This window comes from Lagopus muta, chromosome 28, assembly GCF_023343835.1.
Source record: "Lagopus muta isolate bLagMut1 chromosome 28, bLagMut1 primary, whole genome shotgun sequence".
NCBI lineage: Eukaryota > Metazoa > Chordata > Aves > Galliformes > Phasianidae > Lagopus > Lagopus muta.
The window spans coordinates 2,816,089-2,839,297 of record NC_064460.1 but is presented as its reverse complement, the minus strand read 5'-3'; the positions used below and the strand labels follow the sequence as shown (position 1 = coordinate 2,839,297).

Here is a 23,209-nt window from a genome sequence, read left to right as displayed (position 1 = left end):
AGCCTGGCTATAGGGCTCAGGTCGGGGTGCAGCAGTGGGGCAGAGGTGGGGGGGTGGGTGGGGGTGTGGGGCAGCGAGGGCAGTGGGGACATTGGGGTGCGGTATTATGGGATGGGGTGGGATGGGGGGTATTATGGGATGGGGGGCGGTATGGGGTGTGATGGGATCTGATGGGATCTGATGGGGTATTATGGGATATGGTGGGGGTGTGATGGGGTATGATGGGGTATTATGGGATATGGGTGGGATATTATGGGATGTGATGGGGTATTATGGGATATGGTGGGGTATGATGGGATATGATGGGTGTTGTGATGGGATCTGATGGGGCATGATGGGGTATTAATGGGATATGATGGGATCTGATGGGATCTGATGGGGTATTATGGGATATGGTGGGATGTGATGGGGTATGATGGGGTGTGATGAGATCTGATTGGATCTGATGGGGTGTGATGGGGTATTATGGATGTGATGGGATGTGATGGGATCTGATTGGGATCTGATGGGGTGTGATGGGATCTGATGGTGGTATTATGGGATATGATGGGATCTGATGGGATCTAATGGGGTATTATGGGATCTGATGGGGTGTGATGGGATCTGATGGGGTATTATGGGATATGATGGTGGTATTATGGGATCTGATGGGATCTAATGGGGTATGATGGGGTGTGATGGGATCTGATGGGGTATTATGGGATATGGTGGGGTATGATGGGATATGATGGGGCATGATGGGGTATTATGGGATCTGATGGGATCTGATGGGATCTAATGGGGTATTATGGGATATGATGGGGTGTGATGGGATCTGATGGGGTGTGATGGGCTATTATGGGATCTGATGGGATCTGATGGGATCTGGTGGGATATGATGGGGTATTATGGGATGTGATGGGGTATTATGGGATCTGATGGGATCTGATGGGATCTGATGAGGTATTATGGGATGTGATGGGGTATTACGGATACGGGCTATGGGATGTGGGACATTATGGGCTGTGGGACGTTACTGGATGGGGGACATGATGGGATGCGGGGTATTATGGGATGCCCCCAGGTACCCGCGCCCGGAGGATCTGCCGACGCTGATCCGGGTGAGCATTGAGAGCGGGGCGCATGACCCACCACCACCCCACAGGTGGGTGCTATGGGGCCGGGGGGGGCGATGCCATCCAATGGGGCCGGCGCTCACCCCCCCCTCCCCCCCCCCCACAGGATACCTGGGGCGCCTTGGCCGTGGCGCTGTTTGGGGCGCTGGGGGTCCGCGGGGAGCCCCGCCGAGGTTGTGGGGAGCCGAGCTGCTGCGCGTCCTGCCCCACGCCTGGGATTACGTGGAGGGGGAAGGGGTGAACGTGGGGGACAACGCCGCTGCCTGGGGCTTCTTTGGGGACAGCTGGCATCGGTGAGGGGCAGCGGAGGTTGGGGACATGGGGGGTGATGGGGGGCGTGGGGGGCTGGGGGACATGGGGGGGGCAGGGGGGGATGAGGGGGGCAGGGGGGGGCAGTGGGGCAGTGGGGCAGTGGGGGGATGAGGGGGGCAGGGGGGCAGTGGGGGCAGGGGGGGCAGGGGGGATGAGGGGGGCAGGGGGGCAGTGGGGCAGTGGGGGATGAGGGGGGCAGGGGGGGCAGGGGGGGATGAGGGGGGCAGTGGGGCAGGGGGGCAGTGGGGGCAGTGGGGCAGTGGGGGCAGGGGGGCAGGGGGGCAGGGGGGGGATGAGGGGGGCAGTGGGGCAGGGGGGGATGAGGGGGGCAGGGGGGGATGAGGGGGGCAGTGTGGCAAGGGGGGGATGAGGGGGGCAGGGGGGCAGGGGGGCAGTGGGGCAGTGGGGCAGGGGGGCAGTGGGGCAGTGGGGCAGAGTCCATCCCCGCCACCACAGCTCCCGGTGTCTGCAGGGACATCGGTGCTCCTGGTGCCACCTGTGTCCTTGCTGACCCCAACGTCCCCAGCGCGTTAACAATTTGCCCACAGTGCCCCCATCGCCCCCCTGCCACCACTGTCCCCACTCACTGTCCCCAAATGCCCCCATTGCCTCCCATTGCCTCCGTTTCCCCTAATGACCCCATTACCCCAAAGGCCCCCAATGCCTCCATTGCCTCCATTGCCTCCGTTTCCCCCCCAATTCCCCCATTGCCCCTGATGCCCCCAAATGACCCCAAATGCCCCCATTGCCTCCATTTCCCCAAATGCCTCCATGGCCTCAGTTGCCCCCAATTCCCCCATTGCCTCCATTCCCCTCCGTTTCCCCTAATGACCCCATTACCTCAAATGCCCTCATCGCCCCCAAAGCCTCAGTTTCCCCAAATGACCCCATTGCCCCCATTGCCTCCATTGCTCCCAATGCCTCCATTGCCCCAGTTTCCCCCAATTCCCCCATTGCCCCCATTGCCTCCATGGCCTCAGTTTCCCCCATTTCCCCCATCGCCCCCATTTGCTTCCAACACCTCTGTTTCCCCAAGTGCCCCCGACGCCCCCCATTGCCTCCATTGCCTCAGTTTCCCCCAATTCCCCCATTTGCCCCCATTGCTTCCGTTTCCCCTAATGATCCATTACCCCAAATGCCTCCATTGCCTCCATTGCCTCAGTTTCCCCCAATTCCCCCCATTGCCTCCACTGCCCCCATTGCCTCTGTTGCCTCAGTTTCCCCTAATGATCCCATTACCCCCCAAATGACCCCATTGCCCCCAATGCCTCAGTTTCCCCAAATGACCCCACCGTCCCCAATGCCTCCATTCCCTCAGTTTCCCCCAATTCCCCCATTGCCTCTGTTGCCTCAGTTTCCCCTAATGCCCCCATTACCCCAAATGCCCCCATTACCCCAAATGCCCCATTGCCCCCATTACCCCAAATGCCCCCCATTGCCCCCATTACCCCAAATGCCCCCATTGCCCCCATTTCCCCAGATGCCCCCATCTCCCCCACCGCCTCCATTTCCCACTCCATCCCGCAGTTACCTGGACTCGCGCGGTCTCCTGCCTGGCCGCGGCCCCCCCCCGCGTTCCCTCCCTGCCGACCCCCGAGGATCGCGATGCCGAATACCTGCGCTGGGCGCTGGACGGCTGGCGGGACGCAGCGGGCACGACGCGCCCATGGTGGCCCTGGAGGCGCTGCTGGCGGCCGGGGGCAGCTGGGAGGAGCTGTGCGCCCCGCGCTGTGCTGCACGGCGGCGACAGCGACTCCACCGGAACCATCGCCGCCGGCTGCTGGGGGCTGCGCTGGGGGCTGAGCCGCGTCCCGCCCGGGATGCATCGCGACATCGAGTATCGCCAGCGCCTGTGCCAGGTCGCGCAGCGCCTGCATGAGCTGGCCTGGGGGCACTGAGGGCTCCGTGGGGCACTGGGAGCTCCAGGGGGGCACTGGGAGCTTCTTAGGATGCACTGGGAGCTCCTTGGGGGCACTGGGAGCTCCTTAGGATGCACTGGGAGCTCCTTGGATGCACTGGGAGCTTCTTAGGATGCACTGGGAGCTCCTTGGGGGCACTGGGAGCTCCTTGGGGGCACTGAGGGCTCCGGGGGGCACTGGGAGCTCCTTGGATGCACTGGGAGCTCCGGGGGGGCACTGGGAGCTCCTTGGATGCACTGGAGCTTCTTGGGGGCACTGGGAGCTCCTTGGATGCACTGGGAGCTTCTTGGAGGCACTGGGAGCTCCTTGGATGCACTGGGAGCTTCTTGGAGGCACTGGGAGCTCCTTGGATGCACTGGGAGCTCCTTGGATGCACTGGGAGCTCCTTGGAGGCACTGGGGAGCTCCGTGGGGGCACTGGGAGCTTCTTGGGGGCACTGGGAGCTTCTTGGGATGCACTGGGAGCTCCTTGGATGCACTGGGAGCTCCTTGGATGCACTGGGAGCTCCTTGGAGGCACTGGGAGCTCCGTGGGGGCACTGGGAGCTCATTGAGATGCACTGGGAGCTCCTTGGGATGCACTGGGAGCTCATTGAGATGCACTGGGAGCTCCTTGGGATGCACTGGGAGCTCCTTGGATGCACTGGGAGCTCCTTAGGATGCACTGGGAGCTTCTTGGGGGCACTGGGAGCTCATTGAGATGCACTGGGAGCTCCTTGGATGCACTGGGAGCTTCTTGGGATGCACTGGGAGCTCATTGAGATGCACTGGGAGCTCCTTGGATGCACTGGGAGCTTCTTAGGATGCACTGGGAGCTCCTTGGGGGGCACTGGGAGCTCCTTGGAGGCACTGGAGCTCCTTGGATGCACTGGGAGCTTCTTAGGATGCACTGGGAGCTCCTTGGGATGCACTGGGAGCTCCTTAGGATGCACTGGGAGCTTCTTGGGATGCACTGGGAGCTCCTTGGGATGCACTGGGAGCTCCTTGGGGGCACTGGGAGCTCCTTGGGATGCACTGGGAGCTCCTTGGAGGCACTGGGAGCTTCTTAGGATGCACTGGGAGCTCCTTGGGGGCCACTGGGAGCTCCTTAGGATGCACTGGGAGCTTCTTGGATGCACTGGGAGCTTCTTGGATGCACTGGGAGCTTCTTGGATGCACTGGGAGCTCCTTGGATGCACTGGGAGCTCCTGGGATGCACTGGGAGCATCTTAGGATGCACTGGGAGCTCCTTGGATGCACTGGGAGCTCCTTGTGGGGGCACTGGGAGCTCCTTAGGATGGACTGGGAGCTCCTTGGAGGCACTGGGAGCTCCTTGGATGCACTGGGAGCTCCTTGGATGCACTGGGAGCTCCTTGGGGGCACTGGGAGCTCCTTGGGGGCACTGGGAGCTCCTTGGATGCACTGGGAGCTCCTTGGGATGCACTGGGAGCTCCTTGGATGCACTGGGAGCTCCTTAGGAGGCACTGGAGCTCCGTGGGGGCACTGGGAGCTCCTTGGGGGGCACTGGGAGCTCCTTGGGGGCACTGGCAGCTCCTTAGGATGCACTGGGAGCTCCTTGGATGCACTGGGAGCTCCTTGGATGCACTGGGAGCTCCTTGGGGGCACTGGGAGCTCCTTGGGATGCACTGGGAGCTCCTTGGATGCACTGGGAGCTCCTTAGGGGGCATTGGGAGCTTCTTAGGGTGCACTGGGAGCTCCTTGGGGGCACTGGGAGCTTCTTGGAGGCACTGGGAGCTCCTTAGGATGCACTGGGAGCTCCGTGGGGGGCACTGGGAGCTCCTTGGGGGCACTGGGAGCTCCTTGGGATGCACTGTGAGCTCCCTGCGATGCTGTTCTCTCTGTGTCCATCTGGGACGCCTCCATGCCTGCAATAAACTGCTGCTGTGTCCCCATGTGTTGCTGTGAGTCTTCAATGCCCAACCCTGCAGCTCCGCTCTGCTGGCGGCCATCCGGCACCACAGCAGTGGCCATCCCAGTCCCCATGTGTGGCACAGTGCTGCTCCATAGCACTGCCCCATAGCACTGCCCCATAGCACTGTTCCATGCCACCCCATAGCACTATGCATAATGCTGCCCCATAGCACTGTTCATTATGCACAATGTCACCCCATAGCACTACGCGTAGCGCTGTCCCATAGAGTTGCCCCCACAGCACCGCCCCAGAATGCTGCCCCTTGCCACCCCTCAGCATCACCCCAATCAACAATCAGCCCCAGTGCTGCCCCACACCACTGTCCCACGATGTCACCCCATAGCACCGCCCCATAGTGTCACCCCATTGCACTGCCCACAACTGTCACTCACATAGCATCACCCCACAGCGTTACCCCACAGTCACCATACAGCTCTGCATCACAGTGCTGCCCCATAGCATCACCCCAGAGTGTTGTCCCGTCCCCATACATCACCCCACAGTGTCACCCCACACATCACCCCATAGTGCTGCACAGCAGCCTCACCCTGTAGCATCACAACATAGCACTGCCCCATAGCACTGCCTGCAGCATCGCCCCACACTGTCAGCCCAGAGCGCTGCCCCACAGTGTCGTCCCATGGCGTCACCACGCAGTGTCACTCTTAGGGTTGGGGTTGTGGTTATGGTTAGGGTTGAGATTAGGGCTGGGTTGGGGCTGTTTTGGGGTTACTGTTAGGGCTGGGTTTAGGTTCAGTGTGGCGTAAGGATGGAGTGAGGGTAGGTGTGGGGTTGTAGTTATGGGTGGGCTGGGAAATAACAGGGTTTGGGTCAGCAAAGCTTCAGGCAGTGCTTAGGGTTTGGGCTGGGGATACGATCTGCCAGGTTTGGGGTCTGGATGACCTGGAGAGTCAGGAGGAGACGCACAGCAATGGAATCAGGGACCTGGGATGCCAAGAACAGAAAGGCTTCTATGGACACCTCGACCAGAAAGGGGAAGCGCAGGGGGCACAGGGAGCCCAACACAGACCAGGCGGGGGGCAGCCAGCAGCTTTGGACCCCAATCTTCCCTTACAGCTGGGCTCACAGCCCTCAGTATTTGCTCCAGCAGGACGGGCAGGGCAGCACCGCAGCCCTTAAATGGAGACCGCATCTGTGAGCACCAAGAACGAGGGCGCCTGCAGGGCTGTGGGGCAGCAGCAGAGCCATGGGGGCTCCGGCACCCCGTGATGCACAGGGCTCGATTCCCAGCCCACATTTGGGCACTCACTGCTCCCGGTGCAGCCACGTCCGTGGGGCCCGGTGCTGTTTGTCACATGCAGAGGGGCGGCCGGTGTCCCCCATTGATTGGGGATGATCTTGGGGTCCGGAGAGCTGGCAAAGGTTGCTCCGGTTTTCAAGAAGGGCAAGAAAGAGGAGCCTGGTAATTATAGGCTGGTTGGTCTCATTAAAGTGCCTAGGAATAATGGCATGCAGCGGTACAGGATGGGGATGAGGTGCTGGAGGGGAGCTGTGCACAGAGGGACCTGGGTGTCCTGGTGGACGACAGGTCGGCCATGAGCCAGCAGTGTGCCCTTGTGGCCAAGAGGCCAATGGCATCCTGGGCTGCATTGCACACAGCGTGGCCAGCAGGGCGAGGGAGGCGATCCTCCCCCTCTGCTCTGCCCTGTGAGGCCTCATCTGCAGCACTGCGTCCAGTTCTGGGCTGCCCAGCACAAAACAGACAGGGAGCTCTTGGGAAGAGAACAGCGGAGGGGCAGGAAGATGGTGAGGGGCCTGGAGCATCTCTGCTATGGAGAAAGGCTGAGTGAGCTGGGTCTGTTCAGCATGGAGAAAAGAAGGCTGAGAGGGGAGCTGATCCAGGTCTGTAAATATCTGAGGTGTGGGGGGCAGAATGGCGAGGATGGACTGTTTTCAGTGGGGAGTGGAGACAGGAGGAGGGGAAACGGCCGGAAACTGCAGCATAGGAAGTTGTGCAGCAATGTGCGAAGGAACGGCTGTGCAGTGAGGGGAGGAGCAATGGGACAGGGAGGGGGGGAGTCTATGGGTCCCAACGTGTCTCTATGGGTCCCAATGTGTCTCTATGGGTCTCAACGTGTCTCTATGGGTCCCAACGTGTCTCTATGGGTCCCAACGTGTCTCTATGGGTCCCAGTGTGTCTCTATGGGGTCCCAACGTGTCTCTATGGGTCCCAACGTGTCTCTATGGGTCCCAGTGTGTCTCTATGGGTCCCATTGTGTCTCTATGGGTCACAACGTGTCTCTATGGGTCCCAGTGTGTCTCTATGGGTCCCAACGTGTCTCTATGGGTCTCAACGTGTCTCTATGGGTCCCAACGTGTCTCTATGGGTCTCAACGTGTCTCTATGGGTCCCAATGTGTCTCTATGGGTCCACAACGTGTCTCTATGGGTCCCAGTGTGTCTCTATGGGTCCCAACGTGTCTCTATGGGTCTCAACGTGTCTCTATGAGTCCCAACGTGTCTCTATGGGTCTCAACGTGTCTCTATGAGTCCCAATGTGTCTCTATGGGTCCCAATGTGTCTCTATGGGTCCCAACGTGTCTCTGTGGGTCTCAACGTGTCTCTATGGGTCCACACCGTGTCTCTATGGGTCCCACCGTGTCTCTATGGGTCCCACCGTGTCTCTATGGGTCCCACCGTGTCTCTATGGGTCCCAGTGTGTCTCTATGGTCCCACTGTTCACTGCTGCCCAGGGAAGTGGTGGAGTCTCCTGCTCTGCAGATGTTCCAGACCTGCCTGGATGCCGACCTGTGCGACTGCTGTAGGAACGGCTTTGGCAGGGGGTTGGACTCCATGAGCTCTGCAGCTCCCTTCCAACCCCTACAGTTCTGTGATGCTGTGATTCTGTGAGAGCTGGGCTGAAGCCAATGGGATGAGTTTCAACAAGGCCAAATGCCGGGTCCTGCACTTTGGCCACAACAACCCCAGGCGACGCTGCAGGCTTGGGGCGGTGTGGCTGGAGGACGGCGTAGAGGAAATGGAGCTGGGGGTATGGATGGATGCTGGGCTGAACAGGAGCCCACAGTGTGCCCAGGTGGACAGGAAGGCCAATGGCAGCCTGGCCTGCATCAGAAACAGCGCTGCCAGCAGGAGCAGAGAGGTGATGGTTCCCCTGTATTCAGCACTGGTGAGGCTGCACCTCGAGTGCTGTGTCCAGTTTTGGGCCCCTCACTGCAAGAAAGACATGGAGGCCCTGGAACGTGTTCAAAGGAGGGCAATGAAATGGTGAGGGGTCTGGAGCACAGGGCTGATGAGGAGAGGCTGAAGGAGCTGGGAATGTTCAGCCTGGAGAAGAGGAGCTCAGGGCAGAGCTCACTGCTCTCTATGGCTGCTGAAGGGAGGCTGCAGTGAGCTGGGGGTCGGCCTCTGCTCTCGTGTCATCAGTGATAGGAGCAGAGGGAACGGCTTCAAGCTACGGCAGGGGAGATTCAGGCTGGACATGAGGAAGTATTACTGTTCAGAAAGGGTGGTCAGCACTGCAATGGATGCCCAGGGAGGTGGGGGAGGCACTGAGCCTGGGGGTGTTCAAGGAAAGGCTGGATGTTGTGTTGAGGGACGGGGTTCAGTGGGAGCTGTTGGGAATGGGGGAACGGTTGGACTGGATGAGCTTGGAGGTCTTTTCCAACCTTGGTGATTCGATGATTCTAAGAAGCCAGAAGTCCTGCAGACAGGGGCTCTGGGGGCTGCCATGCCTCCCTGCGGGGTCCCTGCAGTGTTTGAAGCCCGTCTGGACGCGGCGCTCGTTCAGCTGAGGGTTGCTGGAGTTACAAAGACTGCTGGGCTTCAGGATCTCCTCCATGCTGAGCCATCCTACGGCTCTGAGCTTCTAAGACAAGGGCCGCCTTCTGCGCCTGGGAAAGGGCAGCCCTGGCTCTACGTACAGGAGGCAGCTGAATGTCTGGGCATTGGACAGGAATCTCCCCAGCCTCATCCAGGAACGGATCTGCACTGGGGATGTGGAGAAAGGGGTCTTGATTTTGAGAAACTGCCTGTGGAAAATTAATTTCATCGTTCGGTGCTTCGACACTGGAAGCACAGGAACAGCCTGCAAGGCGTCTGGGAGAAAACAGAAACAAAAACAAGAAGCCACCAGGAACAAGCAGAGCAAAAACACTCCAGGAAGGCAAATGCGAATCTATTTCCAAGAGAGCCATCAGCTTCTTGCCTGAGCTGCCGTCACGCTGATGGTGGAGGCCACTGCAGAAGTTCCGTGTCAGTCAGGCCCCACGCTGAGATACAGCTGTGGCAGCTTTCAGAACTCCTGAGAACGTGTAAGGATGTCGGCAGGGCAAAGTAAAGCAGTGCGTTAGGAAGTCAGTGATCTGAGAAGCGTACGGGACAACAAACCCCGAAGTGATCAAGAACTGAAATGAGTGGGAAGGTGTGCGGCCTCTAAGGGGCTGAAAGAGGGTCTGGGGGGGAAAGGGATGAACAGAGTCTCTAAGAGGCAGAAAAGGTGTCTGGGGGAGACGGGAGGGGTGGGACGGAGGAGCCAGGGGTCTGGGGGGCTTGTATTGGTCAGAAAGGGGGTCCAGCTGGGGAGACTGGGGGACAAAATGCTCCTATACTGAGAACGTGCTGTTGGGAAGATTTGTCTGGGGGATTAACAAGGAAAACTTATCAGAGAACCCCAGTAAGGTAGAAAGGCCCCTGAAAAGAACCATGAGTTGTAATGAAGGACCCAAATGGTGGCAGAGGCCACGAAATCAACAACATTCTGCTGTTGTTCTGATGCAGAAACAACATTCGATTCCCAAGCGGGGATCAGAAGAGCGGTGGGGGAGGGGCGGACGGGCGGACAGGGGGCGCTGGGGGTCAGAACGGGAAACGGGACTGGACAGCGAGGGGAGGCACCGAGGGGAGCGGCGGAAAAGGACCGAAGTGACCAGAAAGGGGGAAGCGGAGGGCAGAAACGGGGGGCGGAGTGTAAAGCCAGGGGCCGGGCAGAGGGACGGGGGGCTGCGGGCGAGCCACGGCGGGCGGAGAGGGGCGACACGGGGCACCACCGCCCCCAGCAGAGGCTCCACGGGGCCACCGCAGAGCGGCACGCGGCCCGCCACCCTCCGAGCCCCGGCGCCCCGCGCAGCCGCTTGTAGAAGCCGAGGCTCGGAGCAGCGCGGGGCGCCGCAGCACTTCCGGCGGCCGCTTCCGGCTCCGGGCGCGGGGAGATGACGTCACAGCGCGAGCGACGGCGCGTCGCCGTAGCAACCGCGCTTCAGCGCGTGCGTCCCCGCCCGTTGCCAACCAGAACCCCGACCGCACCCAGAACCAGAGCCAGAACCAGAACCAGAACCAGAACCAGAACCAGAACCAGAACCCCGCCCCCGACTGCAATCCCAACCCCGACCCCCGCGGGCGGGGCGGTGAAGTCACAGTGCGGCCCATTGTGACGCGGCCCCGTGCCCTCGGCTCCAGCCGCGCCGGCGCTGCGCCCCTCACTTTCCCTCAGGACTCTGATGGGACAGCACGCGAGCAGACCTGCGGTGCAAACCGCCCCTCGGGTCAAGTCGCAGCGCTTACCCCCGCCCATGGCCGCCCGGGCCGTGGCCGGGCCCCGATCTCCCCGATCTTCCTCTGCGATGGAGGAGAGAAATCTCTCCCGCCCCGCGGAGGCCGAGAAGGGCAGAACCCCCCAGGAGCCGCCTGTTGCGCCGCCCGGTGAGCGAGGGTCCCCGCAGGGCTGGGGGCCGGCGCAGGGCAGAGCCCCCTCCTCTCCTCGCTCTGCTCTGGGCTCCTCTACCCCAACCCTGACCGCAAACATGAATCCCAGCCCCAGCGCAAACGCAGCCGTAGCCCCAACCTTAACCTCAACCCAACCCAACCCCAACCCTGACGCCAACCTTGACTCTAAACCTGACCCCAGCCTTAAACCAAAACCTGACACAACCTCAACCCAAACCTTAAACTTAACCCTAAACCTCACAGAATCACAGAATTGTAGGGGTTGGAAGGGACCTCCTGAGATCATCGAATCCAACCCCCTGTGTCATGGTTCCATGTTTTTTGTTTTTGGTTTTTTGTTTTTGGGTTCCAGTGTTCCACATCCAAACACCATGCAGTGTTTGGGGCATTAAAGCGCCCCTGCCCCAGTCCCAGGTTCCCATCCCTGCACATGACAGCAGTCCCAGGATCTGGCCCTTTGGATGGGCCGCTCTCTGCCTGCCTTGCAGTGGTGCTGCAGGCGCTTTCCTGGCCGTTCCAAGCTGTTCAGGTTTGACTCGGTCCCAGGAACTCTTTCTCTCATCTCATCTGATTTATTAATCCCAATTGCAATTAAATTGTATCTATTGTGTTATCTTGTATTCCGATATCATAGTAAAATAAGTTTTCCTCCATAGATTGTTGCTGCTCTTTTCCTGCCTTCCTTCCTTCCCATTTTTGTGGGACTGGGGTGGGGGGGGAGGGCAGAGGCCTGCTGCCCCTGTCACAGATATGGATTGATCTGGTCAAATCCGTGACACCCTGCCAATGCAGGTTCCCTACAGCAGTCGCACAGGTCGGCATCCAGGCAGGTCTGGAACATCTGCAGAGCAGGAGACTCCACCACCTCCCTGGGCAGCAGTGAACAGTGAACAGTGGGACCATAGAGACACATTGGGACCCATAGAGACACGTTGGGACCCATAGAGACACATTGGGACCCATAGAGACACGTTGAGACCCATAGAGACACGTTGGGACCCATAGAGACACACTGGGACCCATAGAGACATGTTGGGACCCATAGAGACACGTTGGGACCCATAGAGACACATTGGGACCCATAGAGACACGTTGGGACCCATAGAGACATGTTGGGACCCATAGAGACACATTGGGACCCATAGAGACACGTTGGGACCCATAGAGACACGTTGGGACCCACAGACTCCCCCCCTCCCTGTCCCATTGCTCCTCCCCTCACTGCACAGCCGTTCCTTCGCACATTGCTGCACAACTTCCCATGCTGCAGTTTCCGGCCGTTTCCCCTCCTCCTGTCTCCACTCCCCACTGAAAACAGTCCATCCTCGCCATTCTGCCCCCCACACCTCAGATATTTACAGACCTGGATCAGCTCCCCTCTCAGCCTTCTTTCCTCCATGCTGAACAGACCCAGACCCAGAATGAATGCATCTCTATCAGCAATGAGCATTCTTTGAGGTTTTCTGCCTCTAAATAAAAGGCTTTTCAAGCTTTTAAGGCAATTAACATTTAGGAGTAATAAACTGCTTACAGATGAGATCAAGAAAGTTTCCCTTAATACTAAGAATACAGTACAAAAATGGAACTCATCTTATTCTTACCTTTTAGTCCTCCTTAACATCAGCTGGAAGATTTAAGACCCACAAAGATCATCGAGTCCAACTCCTGGCTGCACACAGGACCACCCAAAATCAGACCGTATCTGACAGCATTGTCCAAATGCTTCTTGAACTGCAGCAGCTCAGAGCTTTGCCCACTGCCCTGTGCCACCCCCCACCATCTGTTAAGAGCCTTTGCCTGATACCCAAACTGAACAAACAACTACAAGTATTTGCTGTTTCTAACTGAACTTCCTTATGATTTCCTTTGGGAGAATCCTACAAGACTGAACCGTAACATGACTTTGTGCTGTCACTACTATTATTTTTAATGCAGGCAAATCACCTGAACCATGGCAATTTAATTATCTCTGAACTGACAGAGATGTTCTTGAGAAGGGCAACATCCCAAGTGAAAATGCTTTACTGGTTTCTAAAGGTTGAGGGTTTTAAACCTCACCCCAAACTCAACCCCAGCCTCAACTCCAACCCTCACCTGAGCCTCAAACCCAACCTCAATCCCAACACCCCAACCTTTCCCCAGCCCAGCAGAACCCCCCAGGAGCCGCCTGTTGCGCCGCCCGGTGAGCGAGGGTCCCCGCAGGGCTGGGGGCTGGCGCAGGGCAGAGCCCCCTCCTCTCCTCGCTCTGCTCTGGGCTCCTCTACCCCAACCCTGACCGCAAACATGAATCCCAGCCCCAGCGCAAACGCAGCCGTAGCCCCAACCTTAACCTCAACCCAACCCAACCCCAACCCTGACGCCAACCTTGACTCTAAACCTGACCCCAGCCTTAAACCAAAACCTGACACAACCTCAACCCAAACCTTAAACTTAACCCTAAACCTCACCCCAAACTCAACCCCAGCCTCAACTCCAACCCTGACCTGAGCCTCAAACCCAACCTCAATCCCAACACCCCAACCTTTCCCCCAGCCCTAACCTGAACCCCAGCCTCAACCCGAACGCTGACCACAGCCCTAAACTCAACTCTTAATTCCAACCCCCCGCACTCCCAATTCCAGCTCCTCACTCGGACGCCCCTGAGATGCCCATGTGTGCTGCGGAGCGTTACGCGATGGACAACATCGAGGCCTTCATCCGGAGAACAGAGGTGACTGCGGCCGCTGCCATCGCAGCGGTGCCCCATCGCCCCCAGACCCATTTCAGCTGCAGGAGGGCTGTGCCCCCCTGGCCCCCCTGCTCACGCTCCCCCCACCCTCCGACAGCCTCAGAATGAGGAGCAGAAGATGAAATTCCTGCACAGCATCCGCAGCATCTGCAACACCGCAGCGGAGAGGAACACGGTGCAGGAACTGCGCGTCTTCTGCCACCAGAACAATCTTGTGGAGAACATCATGGTGAGGGGCGCTGGGAGCTCGAGGGGGGCAGCGGGCGGCTCTGCTCCTCCCAGCACTGCGAGCACTGAGTGCCCCGTGCCATCCTGCTGTGCTGCAGGTGCTGCTGGCAGAGGAGCCGCACGAGAAGCTGAGCTCCGAACTGCGGCTGCAAGCGATGGCCGCCATCACCGCCCTCAGGTACTGCCCTGCTGCCGGGATGGCCCCACAGCATTCAGATGGCCCCACAGCATTCAGGTGGCCCCACAGCATTCAGGTGGCCCCACAGCATTCAGATTGCCCCACAGCATTCAGGTGGCCCCACAGCATTCAGATGGCCCCACACCATTCAGATGGCCCCACACCATTCAGGTGGCCCCACAGCATTCAGGTGGCCCCACAGCATTCAGGTGGCCCCACACCATTCAGATGGCCCCACAGCATTCAGATGGCCCCACAGCGTTCAGATGGCCCCATAGCATTCAGGTGGCCCCACAGCATTCAGATGGCCCCACAGCATTCAGGTGGCCCCACAGCATTCAGATGGCCCCACAGCATTCAGATGGCCCCACAGCATTCAGATTGCCCCACAGCATTCAGGTGGCCCCACACCATTCAGATGGCCCCACACCATTCAGGTGGCCCCACACCATTCAGGTGGCCCCACAGCATTCAGATGGCCCCACAGCATTCAGATTGCCCCACAGCATTCAGGTGGCCCCACAGCGTTCAGGTGGCCCCACAGCATTCAGATTGCCCCACAGCATTCAGGTGGCCCCACACCATTCAGGTGGCCCCACAGCATTCAGATGGCCCCACAGCATTCAGATGGCCCCACAGCATTCAGATTGCCCCACAGCATTCAGGTGGCCCCACAGCGTTCAGATGGCCCCACAGCATTCAGATTGCCCCACAGCATTCAGGTGGCCCCACAGCATTCAGATTGCCCCACAGCATTCAGGTGGCCCCACAGCATTCAGGTGGCCCCACACCGTTCAGATGGCCCCACAGCATTCAGATGGCCCCACAGCATTCAGATTGCCCCACACCATTCAGATGGCCCCACAACATTCAGGTGGCCCCACACCATTCAGATGGCCCCACAGCATTCAGATTGCCCCACAGCATTCAGGTGGCCCCACAGCATTCAGGTGGCCCCACACCATTCAGATGCCCCACATCATTCAGATGGCCCCACACGATTCAGATGGCCCCACACCATTCAGGTGGCCCCACAGCATTCAGGTGGCCCCACACCATTCAGATGCCCCACAGCATTCAGGTGGCCCCACACGGCCTGTGTGCCCCCGCAGCCCCAGGGGAGATCCTGGCGGTACTGGGCTGCTGCTCTGCCCCATTGGGGCTGCCAAAGAGCTGAGGGAGTCCTGCAGCCCTGCTGGGCCTCAGCTCTAAAACTGATCCTAACCTGACCCTAATCCTAACCCTAAGCCTAACACTAACCACTCCCTAGTCCTCGCCCTATCTCCAAACTTAAACCCAACCCCAACTCCAACCCCAACCCAACCAACCCCCAGCGCAGCAGCTCTCAACACTCCCTCTGCCCCACACATCCCCATGGAGGAGGGGGTTCCTCCCAGCGTTGCCCCCCCTGCTCTGCCCTGCTGCCCACAGGGGGGTCCACTCCCCGTCCCGCAGCGCAGCGCTCTCAGCGTCGCAGTCCTTGTTCTTGCAGCAAGGTGGAAGGGGTGTTGGAGAAGAAGATCCCTCTCTTTGTTGTGTGCTTCCAGAGCGTCTTCCTGCTTCCTTCGGAGCAGGACCTGGACACTCACCTTTACTCTCAGGTGGGTGCTGGGCAGCTGCAGGACCCCCTGCCTCGCAGGACAGGCTCTTGCCGTGCATCCCCTGTTGCCCTCCCCTCTGATCTCTCCCCACTCTGTCCGTCCTGCAGACTCTCTGGGCTCTGGATGAGATGCTGGACACCTTGGTGTTCATCCACCCCACTGCCAGCATTGGAGAGGAGCTGAGAAACGTCTTCCAGGTGAGCTGTGCCCACAGGGGCCGCACGGCGGAGGGCTGTTCCTCCCCATCCCCACCACCCCAAAAACCTCCTGGGGTGATCCGGAGGGCCGCAGGAGAGCAGCAGCTCCTCTTCCCACAGGTGCTGCTGCCCTTCACCTCCATGCAGAACTCGGCTGCGCGCCAGAGGGCAGTGGGGCGCATCTGGAAGCTGAGCCATTTGCTGGCGCATCACTGCCAGGAGAAGGTAAGGGCCTGACCTCATGGCACGGGGTCTTTGTCCCTCCTTTTCCCCTGTCTGGGGATGCGCTCAACGTTCTGCTCTCCACGCACAGCCCCATCACTCCTCGGGACAGTCCAGATCCATCTGCTATGACGAGTTCCACCTGCCCGTGCTGGGGCAGCTGGTGGGAAGCCTCATCCTGTGCTGCGCCTTCCAGGAGGAGAAAACGCAGCGCTGTGCTTTGAGCGCCCTCCGTCACCTCTACACTTTTATCCTGCGGAGAAGCCGTAAGAAGACGGCCGCTGACCGCCTGCATCCATTGCAAACGTCCCGCGGGGCCGAGCGTGGATGGCGCTGCGTCAGCTGCTGCTCAGAGCAGTGAAAAACCCCATGGTGTTGGGGAGCTGTGCCCCACGGCCCCGCGCTCGGGGTGGGGGCGGCTGTCCAGCTCCCTGCAGGGCTCCCGCCGCTCACGCAGCCTCGCCTCGCTCTCCTTCCCAGGCTGGGAACTGCAGCCGGATGAGCAGGGGAAGCAGGAGCAGTGGGAAGACGAGCACGAGTTCTCCCTCACCTGGACCACCAACACCTCGGTCATTTTGCTGGTGAGGACGGATCGCTGTGCCGGGACTCGTGGCCGCAGGGTCTGTGGGGACGGGGGAACGCGGCTGACGTTCCTTCCTCCCTTCTGCATTCGTTCCTCCCCAGCGCTTTGCAAAGCACTTCCACTCGTGGGAGAAGACCGACCTCATCCTCCTGGCGCTGCAGGGCATGAAGGAGTGCAGCAACTACAGCACCCAGGTTGCTTCCACCTTGATGGCCATGCTGATGGTCAACTTCCAGCCTACGCACAATGATGTGAGCTGCTTGCCGGGGGGCTGAGCCCATGGCGGGTGGGGTTGAACTGGAGGCTGAGGGTTGGGTTGGGGTTGGTTGGGTCCTGGGGGTTGGGGTTGGGTTGGGTGCTGGATGTCGGGGTGGGGGGAGGTTGGTTTTGCTGGGGGTTGGGTTTGTGTGGGGTTGGGTCACGATGGTTCGGGTTGGGTTGGGTTGGGTGCTGGAAGGCTGTGTTGGGTCGGGTTGTCCTGCACAGCAACGGTCTGATTTGAGACTTCCTTGGGGACACGTGGAGTGAAGCTCTGCTGTCCCCGTGACCCTTCCAGGTGCGGCGCATCGTGACGGCCATCCACAGGAGCAGGAAGCTGATCACAGAGGAGAAGGCGCTGAGGCACATCCGTGGCACCTTCCCCTGGCTGGCCGCTGCCAACCCTCACGGAATGACACTCAGCCTGCTGCGCTGCTCCCCCATCTGTGACAAGTGTGCTGCCCCCACACCCTGTAGAGAGAGACCCCCACCCCACAAGGACAGGGACCCCCACCCCTTGTGGACAGGGACCCCCATCCCAAACGGAGAGAGGCCCCCGCTCCTCATGGAGAGGGATGCCCACCACACGTGACAGGGACCCCCACCCGATGCAGAGAAAATCCTCAGCCCACACATAGAGAGACCCTCACCTCGCTCTTAGAAGGACCCCCGCCCTGCACAGAGAGGGACCCCCAGCCCACTCTTAGAGGGGCTCCCGCTGAGGACGGCTCTGTGCCGCAGGGACATCTGGGAGCTGTGGGAGTTGGCACTGTCCTCGGTGGACGTGGTGCCAAAGATGGTGCGGGAGCTGCTGCGTCTGCTGGAGATGGCGCCGCTGGGCCTGGAGACCGAGAGCGGCACGCTTACCGTGGCCGTGAGTTTGGGGCTTCCCTCCTGCAGCACATGGAGGGGAGCGAACGCTCCTCCCCTCTTCCCTCAACTCGGGGCAGCAGCTCAGCGCTCAGCCGTCTGGCTGCTTTCCGCAGGCGGCCACGGCGCTCTATAAGCTCCTGCAGAACCTGGAGTACGGCCCGCAGCTGCGGCTGCTTTTCCCGGAGCTCTTTGTGCTGCTCGTCATCCAGTTGGTGTCCTCTGGGGAGCTCGGTCCTCTGGAGGCCACCGCCATCACGGAGGAGCCATTCCGCCCAAGTGCTCCCACCTCTGCCATCAGGTAGCGCCGCCGTGCCCGGCTGACCCGGCAGCACCGCCCCCGCTGACCCCTGACCCCGCGCTGACCCCTGACCCCACGCTGACCCCTGACCCCGCGCTGACCCCTGACCCCACGCTGACCGCTGACCCCCCGCTGACCCCTGACCCCACGCTGACCCCTGACCCCCCGCTGACCCCTGACCCCGCGCTGCCCCATTTCCCTGCAGTATGGTGATGGAGGCGCTGCGCCTTTTGCTGCTGTGCACTGACATGGACAACCTGGCGCTCTGCATGGAGACCCAAGACCTGTGGGCGCAGCTGCTGGGCGCTGCCACGTGGCGAAATGGCCTGCATTCCCTCAATAAGTACGGCCCCAACCCCCTCCGTGTGCTGCCCCACACTGCCCCACACACTGCCCCACACACTGCCTCACACGGTGCCCCACACGGTGCCCCACACACTGCCCCACACACTGCCCCACACACTGCCCCACACACTGCCTCACACGGTGCCCCACACGGTGCCCCACACACTGCCCCACACACTGCCCCACACACTGCCCCACACACTGCCCCACACGGTGCCTCACACACTGCCCCACACACTGCCCCACACGCTGCCCCACACGCTGCCCCACGCACTGCCCCACACGGTGCCCCACGCACTGCCCCATGCGCTGCCCCACACAGTGCCCCACACACTGCCCCACGCACTGCCCCACGCGCTGCCCCACGCGCTGCCCCACGTGCTGCCCTCCTGAAATAAGTAGGGATCCAGATGGGGAGAGCTCGGGGGTGCCAAGGTGAGGTGTGCAGATGGAAGAGCGCTGTGGGGCAGGATGGGCTGTTCCGGTCCCCCACCCAGCCTGGATCTGGCAAGATCAGCCCCCAGCACGGGCTCAGCTCTGCCCCCATCCCACAGGGTGATGCTGAGGAAATGCCAGAGTCAGAGCAGCTGCATCTTCAGCCACCTGCAGAACCTGCTGCGCTTCCACCAGCTGCAGTGGAGGGAGGTCCCGGCCATGGCGCTCTACTTCGAGGTGGGTGTGGGGATGGCGCGGGGGTCTCCTCGGGCGATGGGGGGCCGAGCCCCCTCCCGCCTGCTGACCGCCACTCATCACAGATGTGGAGCTGCCAGGGGCCCCGGGATGACGACTCCTGCACGGAGAAGATCTTCAGGAAATACATCGCCAGCAAACGGCCCGAGAGCAGAGAGCTGGCGCTGCGCGGCCTGCAGGACCTTTACGCCGGGAGGACGCAGCTCCTGCTGCCCGACGTGCTGCGGTGGCTGCAGGACGTGCGGGCTGACGTCAAACTGCAGGCCATGCGTCTGCTGCGGGGCATCCTGGCACAGCACCCCGCCAGCATCCCAGGTGCGCTCGGCCAGCTGGCCGTGCTGCTGCTGTCCTGCTTCAACGAGGTGAGGGGCGCGGGGCAGCGGGGAGCAGCCAAACGTCCCCCGCACCGTGCAGAGCTCAGCACCGCTCCCTGTGTGTCCCCTTCCAGGACGATGTGGAGCTGCGCTGGCGCTCCATGGAGCTCTTTGCGCTGCTGCTGGAGGCGCCGGGCAGGAAGCAGCTGCTGCCAGAGGTGGAGAGGAGCCTGCTGCCGCTCTTCATCCACATGAATGAGGACATCCCCAACGTGGCCCAGGTGGGTGCAGCTCGTGGGTCACGGGGTCGTGGGGTCGCCTGGTGTGACCGCAGCCCGGCCACTGCGTCACTGCACTGTGAACGCTGGGAAAGGCCTCTGAGGTCACCGGCTCTGACCAGCAACCCCCCTCCATGCCCACCCGTACAGTTCTCCCTGATCCCCCTCCCTTGTTCACCCATTCATCCCTCCTGGATACCAGATCCCCCCCTTATGCACCCACACGGTCCTCCCAGTCCCCCTGCTGCCCCGCACCCACCCGTACAGTCATGAAGGTGCAGAAAACCCTCCCCCATCCCCCCTGCCGTTCCCCCAGACCCTGCTGGCCGAGACCAGCTGTGGTGCCACCGCAGGGTGGGGATGGTGGTGGCCCCCAGGCTCTGCCGCCAACACCCCCTGACCGTGTCGCCGTCCCCAGGCTGCTCAGAACGCTCTGATCCACGCCGCCAAGCTCCTGGAGTGGCAGCAACTGCAACGCTTGGCCAGCATGGCGGAGGTCTGGATGATCGCTGACTGCCTGGTAAGGACCCCCACCTTTCAACCCCTCTCCCCCACCCCGGGACCCACCTTGCTGCAGCCAAAAGGGGAGGGGGCGTCTGTGCGGGTGCCTCCTCCACCGTGCCGTTCTCTGCAGCTGCAGAAGAGGGGCAGATTTGCGGAGCTGTACCTGAAGCAGATCGTGCTGCACCTGCACAGCCCCCAGGCGCCCGTGAGGGAGGCGGCCGTGCGCTTCCTGGGTGAGTCCCATGTTGATGGGTGCCCGTCTTTCTGCCCCCACCCCCCGCTGAATGCTGTGGGGTCACCGTGCGGGGGAGGCCCTGGGGGATCATCGGGGAACCGATGGGGTTCTTGGGGGTTATTGAGGCAAGACTGGGATCAATGGGGCATTATGGGGCTCGCCGGGGCATTGTGTAGGATCTCAGGGGGTCATTGGGGCACCATCGTGGTCCTTGTGAGCAGTTGGGGCACCGTGGGGGTCACTGGGGCACTGTAGGCTCCCTGGGACACTGTGGGGATGACGAGAACACTATTGGGGTACTGTGGGGCTTCCAGAGGTCCCTGGGGCACCATGGAGGTCCCTGGGGGCACCGTGGGGCTCCTTGGGGCGCTGTGGGGTCCCCGGGCGCCTTGGGGCCGGGCAGGTGCTGACAGTGGCTGTGTGCACAGGGATGCTGGGGCGGCAGCTGAGGCATGAGAACCAGCAGATGGTGTTGGACATCCGTAAAGGTGAGCCTCCCCCCCGCTGCCCCGCGCCCTGTGAAGCGCCGTGTGGGGCCCACTGGTGACACAGCCCCGCTCCATTGCAGCCCTGCAGGGCGCCAAGGAGGACAGCGATCCGGCCATGCGCTGCCTGGTGCAGCAGACGCTGCTGATCCTCAGCCTGATGGAAGATGTGCCGCACACCAGGCCTGGGGGCAGAGCGCTGTGCCGGTGGTTCCGGAGGAAGAGGAGGCAGTAGTGCAAATCCAGAGTGTGGAGGTGCTGCATTCTGCTCCTCACTGCCGCTCCAACGCCAACCCGAAGAGCAACCACCAAGAGCCCCAAAGCAAACCGCGTCCCCAGCCATAACCAGAACTCCAAGCTGAGCCTCAAGCACGGCCATCAGCCCAGCTGACTTGCGGAAACTCCGTGACCACAAAGGAGCGATAAAAGCAGGTATGTTTAGCAGCGCTGCGCACACACTGGGTGAAAACGGGGTCACCCCTCTAAGGTTGCACAGCCAGCTCCTCTTTCCCAAAGCAAATGCCACTCATGCAGTCCCAAAGCAGAGCTGCGCCCCGGAGAGGAGGCACAGAGGGCCCGCGGTCTCTGCGATGGGAGCAGAGCGGCCCTCTCGGGTGCTTTGGGACACGGCTGAGCAGCCCTGCGTGTCACCGGCCAGCAGTTCACAGTCTCCTCTGACGAGATTCTCTCCTTCCCAATTGCAGAGGAATTGCCTGAGTTGCCACCCCTGCGCAGCCGGATCCGTGTCACCTTTGTGGTGAAAAGCAGCCGAGAACAGGCGATGTCAGGAAGGAGAGCAGGTGAGACTGCAGCTCGGGGTTGGGATCTGCACGGGGTGTTTCCCTGACCTGGCAAAAGCCCATTGCCCAACCCCAGGCGGTCACTGTTCCACATGGAGGGGTGGCGTGGGGCTGCCAGGAGCCCCCATTTCACACGGCTGCCCCTCTTCAGCCCTCAGCAAAGCGCCAGCGCGACCCGAGAGCTGTGTGTGGGGAAGGCTGCGTTGCAGCCAAGGACCCTGGCTTGGGGTTGCAGGATACGGCCCCAAAGCCAGCACCAACTCAGGCAGACCTCTCCCACTCTGTCCTTTCAGTCAGCTGCCAGCGTCCCGGGGGCATCTTCTGCCAAAAAGCAGCCTCAGAACAAAAGAAGGGAAAATGCTCTGCCAAAAACAAAGCGACAGAGATGGGTCCGGCACAGGCAGCGCAACCTGCAGGTGGCAAAGGAGAAGAACACGGCGCGGTGAAGCCCCCGGTGGAGGAGGAGAGCTGGAAAAGGCCCAGGCCGAGCTCAGAAAGCACTGCGGAGCCCCAGCCCTGCACCAAGCACCGCTGGCAGCCCTGCGGTCCTCGAGCAGCTGCAGCGCCTCTGCTGCGGTGCCACGGACACAAAGGGGACCAGATGTGTGCAGAGTCAGCCGCCAGAGAGCAAAGCGGGGCTCCCCAGGAGCGGGACGGCCTGTCCACACCGAGCAGGGCATGGGGTGCAAGGAGAAGCAGAGCCCCACCTGAGGCTGCAGAGCAGATGCACGATTCCTATCCACGCCATTCCTGAAGCCTTCTTTGGTTCTGGCTCACAGTTTGCTTGCTGAGGCGCTCCTTGCCATGAGACTCCGACTTATCCAGGAGATGAGAGGTGGCAACCAACATCACTTGGTGGGCAATTTTACCATGGAAAGCATTTCTTCGGAGCTGTTTGCCTTCAGAGGAGATTGCTCAGGACTGTTTAGTGGCTCAAGATCTGGACTGTGACCAAAAACTGCAGCTCTGAACTGGGGAACGATGCCATCGTATCCATTGAGAAACAGGATGCAGGTGGGCACCTCCCTGCTTGCTCTTATCTGCTGGCAAGGCCCGGGAGATGGGAACAAAGGCGTTTCTGCTGAGATCCTAAAGCCAGCAGCTGCCACTCCAAAGAGAGCTGGAGTCTCTTGGACTTATGAACAAGTTTGTACAGTCGCCATGTCACCAACCGAACAGCGGCCTCTGATGACCCATCACTGCTGAACATCACGGTCTGAACTACGAACCAAGCTGGACCCGCGGTGCTGATTACATCTCTCTTGCTTGCTACACAGACCGTTGCTTTATTTCCCATCTTTCTATCGCCCGTCTTCCCCATCTCCCTGAACAGCTTGGATTCGTAATAAACTGGACGGGCTGACCATCATTGTGTCTTCATCTGTCCGTCAGCTGTGCACACATTAGAAGAACCTCCCCTCGCTCTGGCGATGG

The 23,209-nt window shown here is 60.8% G+C and overlaps 4 protein-coding genes and 2 long non-coding RNA genes across 6 annotated transcripts; all 6 read left to right on the top strand.

The window, feature by feature from the left end:
* On the top strand, window positions 1–3,328 carry LOC125685508 (ADP-ribosylhydrolase ARH1-like). The gene is given in 5 exon segments (XM_048928582.1): window positions 1–20; window positions 1,064–1,144; window positions 1,222–1,408; window positions 2,955–3,144; window positions 3,146–3,328. Coding segments are annotated over 4 exon segments (579 nt in total). The 5' UTR covers window positions 1–20; window positions 1,064–1,122; the 3' UTR covers window positions 3,326–3,328.
* A 209-nt stretch (window positions 3,329–3,537) lies between these two features.
* On the top strand, window positions 3,538–4,556 carry LOC125685504 (mucin-19-like). Its single transcript, XM_048928577.1, has 2 exons — window positions 3,538–4,000; window positions 4,063–4,556. Exons 1-2 carry the CDS (start codon window positions 3,538–3,540, stop codon window positions 4,554–4,556), a joined length of 957 nt encoding a protein of 318 aa, XP_048784534.1.
* Window positions 4,557–13,111: 8,555 nt separating this feature from the next.
* LOC125685390 (maestro heat-like repeat family member 5) lies at window positions 13,112–16,473 on the top strand. The gene is made up of 8 exons (XM_048928384.1): window positions 13,112–13,140; window positions 13,580–13,668; window positions 13,784–13,915; window positions 14,013–14,092; window positions 15,585–15,693; window positions 15,801–15,890; window positions 16,011–16,115; window positions 16,204–16,473. The coding sequence occupies exons 2-8, from the start codon at window positions 13,603–13,605 to the stop codon at window positions 16,471–16,473; spliced, it is 852 nt and encodes a 283-aa protein (XP_048784341.1). The 5' UTR covers window positions 13,112–13,140; window positions 13,580–13,602.
* Window positions 16,474–16,593: 120 nt separating this feature from the next.
* Window positions 16,594–17,363, top strand: LOC125685518 (uncharacterized). Its single transcript, XR_007373465.1, has 3 exons — window positions 16,594–16,693; window positions 16,797–16,946; window positions 17,252–17,363. It is a non-coding gene; the product is annotated as an uncharacterized LOC125685518 (long non-coding RNA).
* A 294-nt stretch (window positions 17,364–17,657) lies between these two features.
* LOC125685389 (maestro heat-like repeat family member 5) lies at window positions 17,658–21,136 on the top strand. Its single transcript, XM_048928383.1, has 11 exons — window positions 17,658–17,827; window positions 17,940–18,124; window positions 18,330–18,467; window positions 19,024–19,141; window positions 19,225–19,521; window positions 19,608–19,754; window positions 20,170–20,271; window positions 20,386–20,488; window positions 20,919–20,978; window positions 21,059–21,082; window positions 21,132–21,136. Exons 1-11 carry the CDS (start codon window positions 17,750–17,752, stop codon window positions 21,134–21,136), a joined length of 1,257 nt encoding a protein of 418 aa, XP_048784340.1. The 5' UTR covers window positions 17,658–17,749.
* Window positions 21,137–21,152: 16 nt separating this feature from the next.
* Window positions 21,153–22,623, top strand: LOC125685516 (uncharacterized). Its single transcript, XR_007373463.1, has 3 exons — window positions 21,153–21,407; window positions 21,680–21,775; window positions 22,069–22,623. It is a non-coding gene; the product is annotated as an uncharacterized LOC125685516 (long non-coding RNA).
* The last annotated feature ends 586 nt before the right edge of the window (window positions 22,624–23,209 follow it).

Excerpts from the sequence above, each read along its gene's own strand:
- LOC125685389 (XM_048928383.1), top strand. The coding sequence starts at position 17,750 with ATGGTGCGGGAGCTGCTGCGTCTGCTGGAGATGGCGCCGCTGGGCCTG. Across the intron at positions 17,828-17,939 it reads GCGGCACGCTTACCGTGGCC|GCGGCCACGGCGCTCTATAA; the intron begins GTGAGTTTGGGG and ends TGCTTTCCGCAG. Across the intron at positions 19,142-19,224 it reads CCATGGCGCTCTACTTCGAG|ATGTGGAGCTGCCAGGGGCC; the intron begins GTGGGTGTGGGG and ends CACTCATCACAG.
- LOC125685390 (XM_048928384.1), top strand. The coding sequence starts at position 13,603 with ATGCCCATGTGTGCTGCGGAGCGTTACGCGATGGACAACATCGAGGCC. Across the intron at positions 13,916-14,012 it reads ATCTTGTGGAGAACATCATG|GTGCTGCTGGCAGAGGAGCC; the intron begins GTGAGGGGCGCT and ends GCTGTGCTGCAG. Across the intron at positions 15,694-15,800 it reads ACACTCACCTTTACTCTCAG|ACTCTCTGGGCTCTGGATGA; the intron begins GTGGGTGCTGGG and ends TCCGTCCTGCAG.
- LOC125685504 (XM_048928577.1), top strand. The coding sequence starts at position 3,538 with ATGCACTGGGAGCTCCGGGGGGGCACTGGGAGCTCCTTGGATGCACTG. Across the intron at positions 4,001-4,062 it reads GGATGCACTGGGAGCTCCTT|GGATGCACTGGGAGCTTCTT; the intron begins AGGATGCACTGG and ends TGGGAGCTCCTT.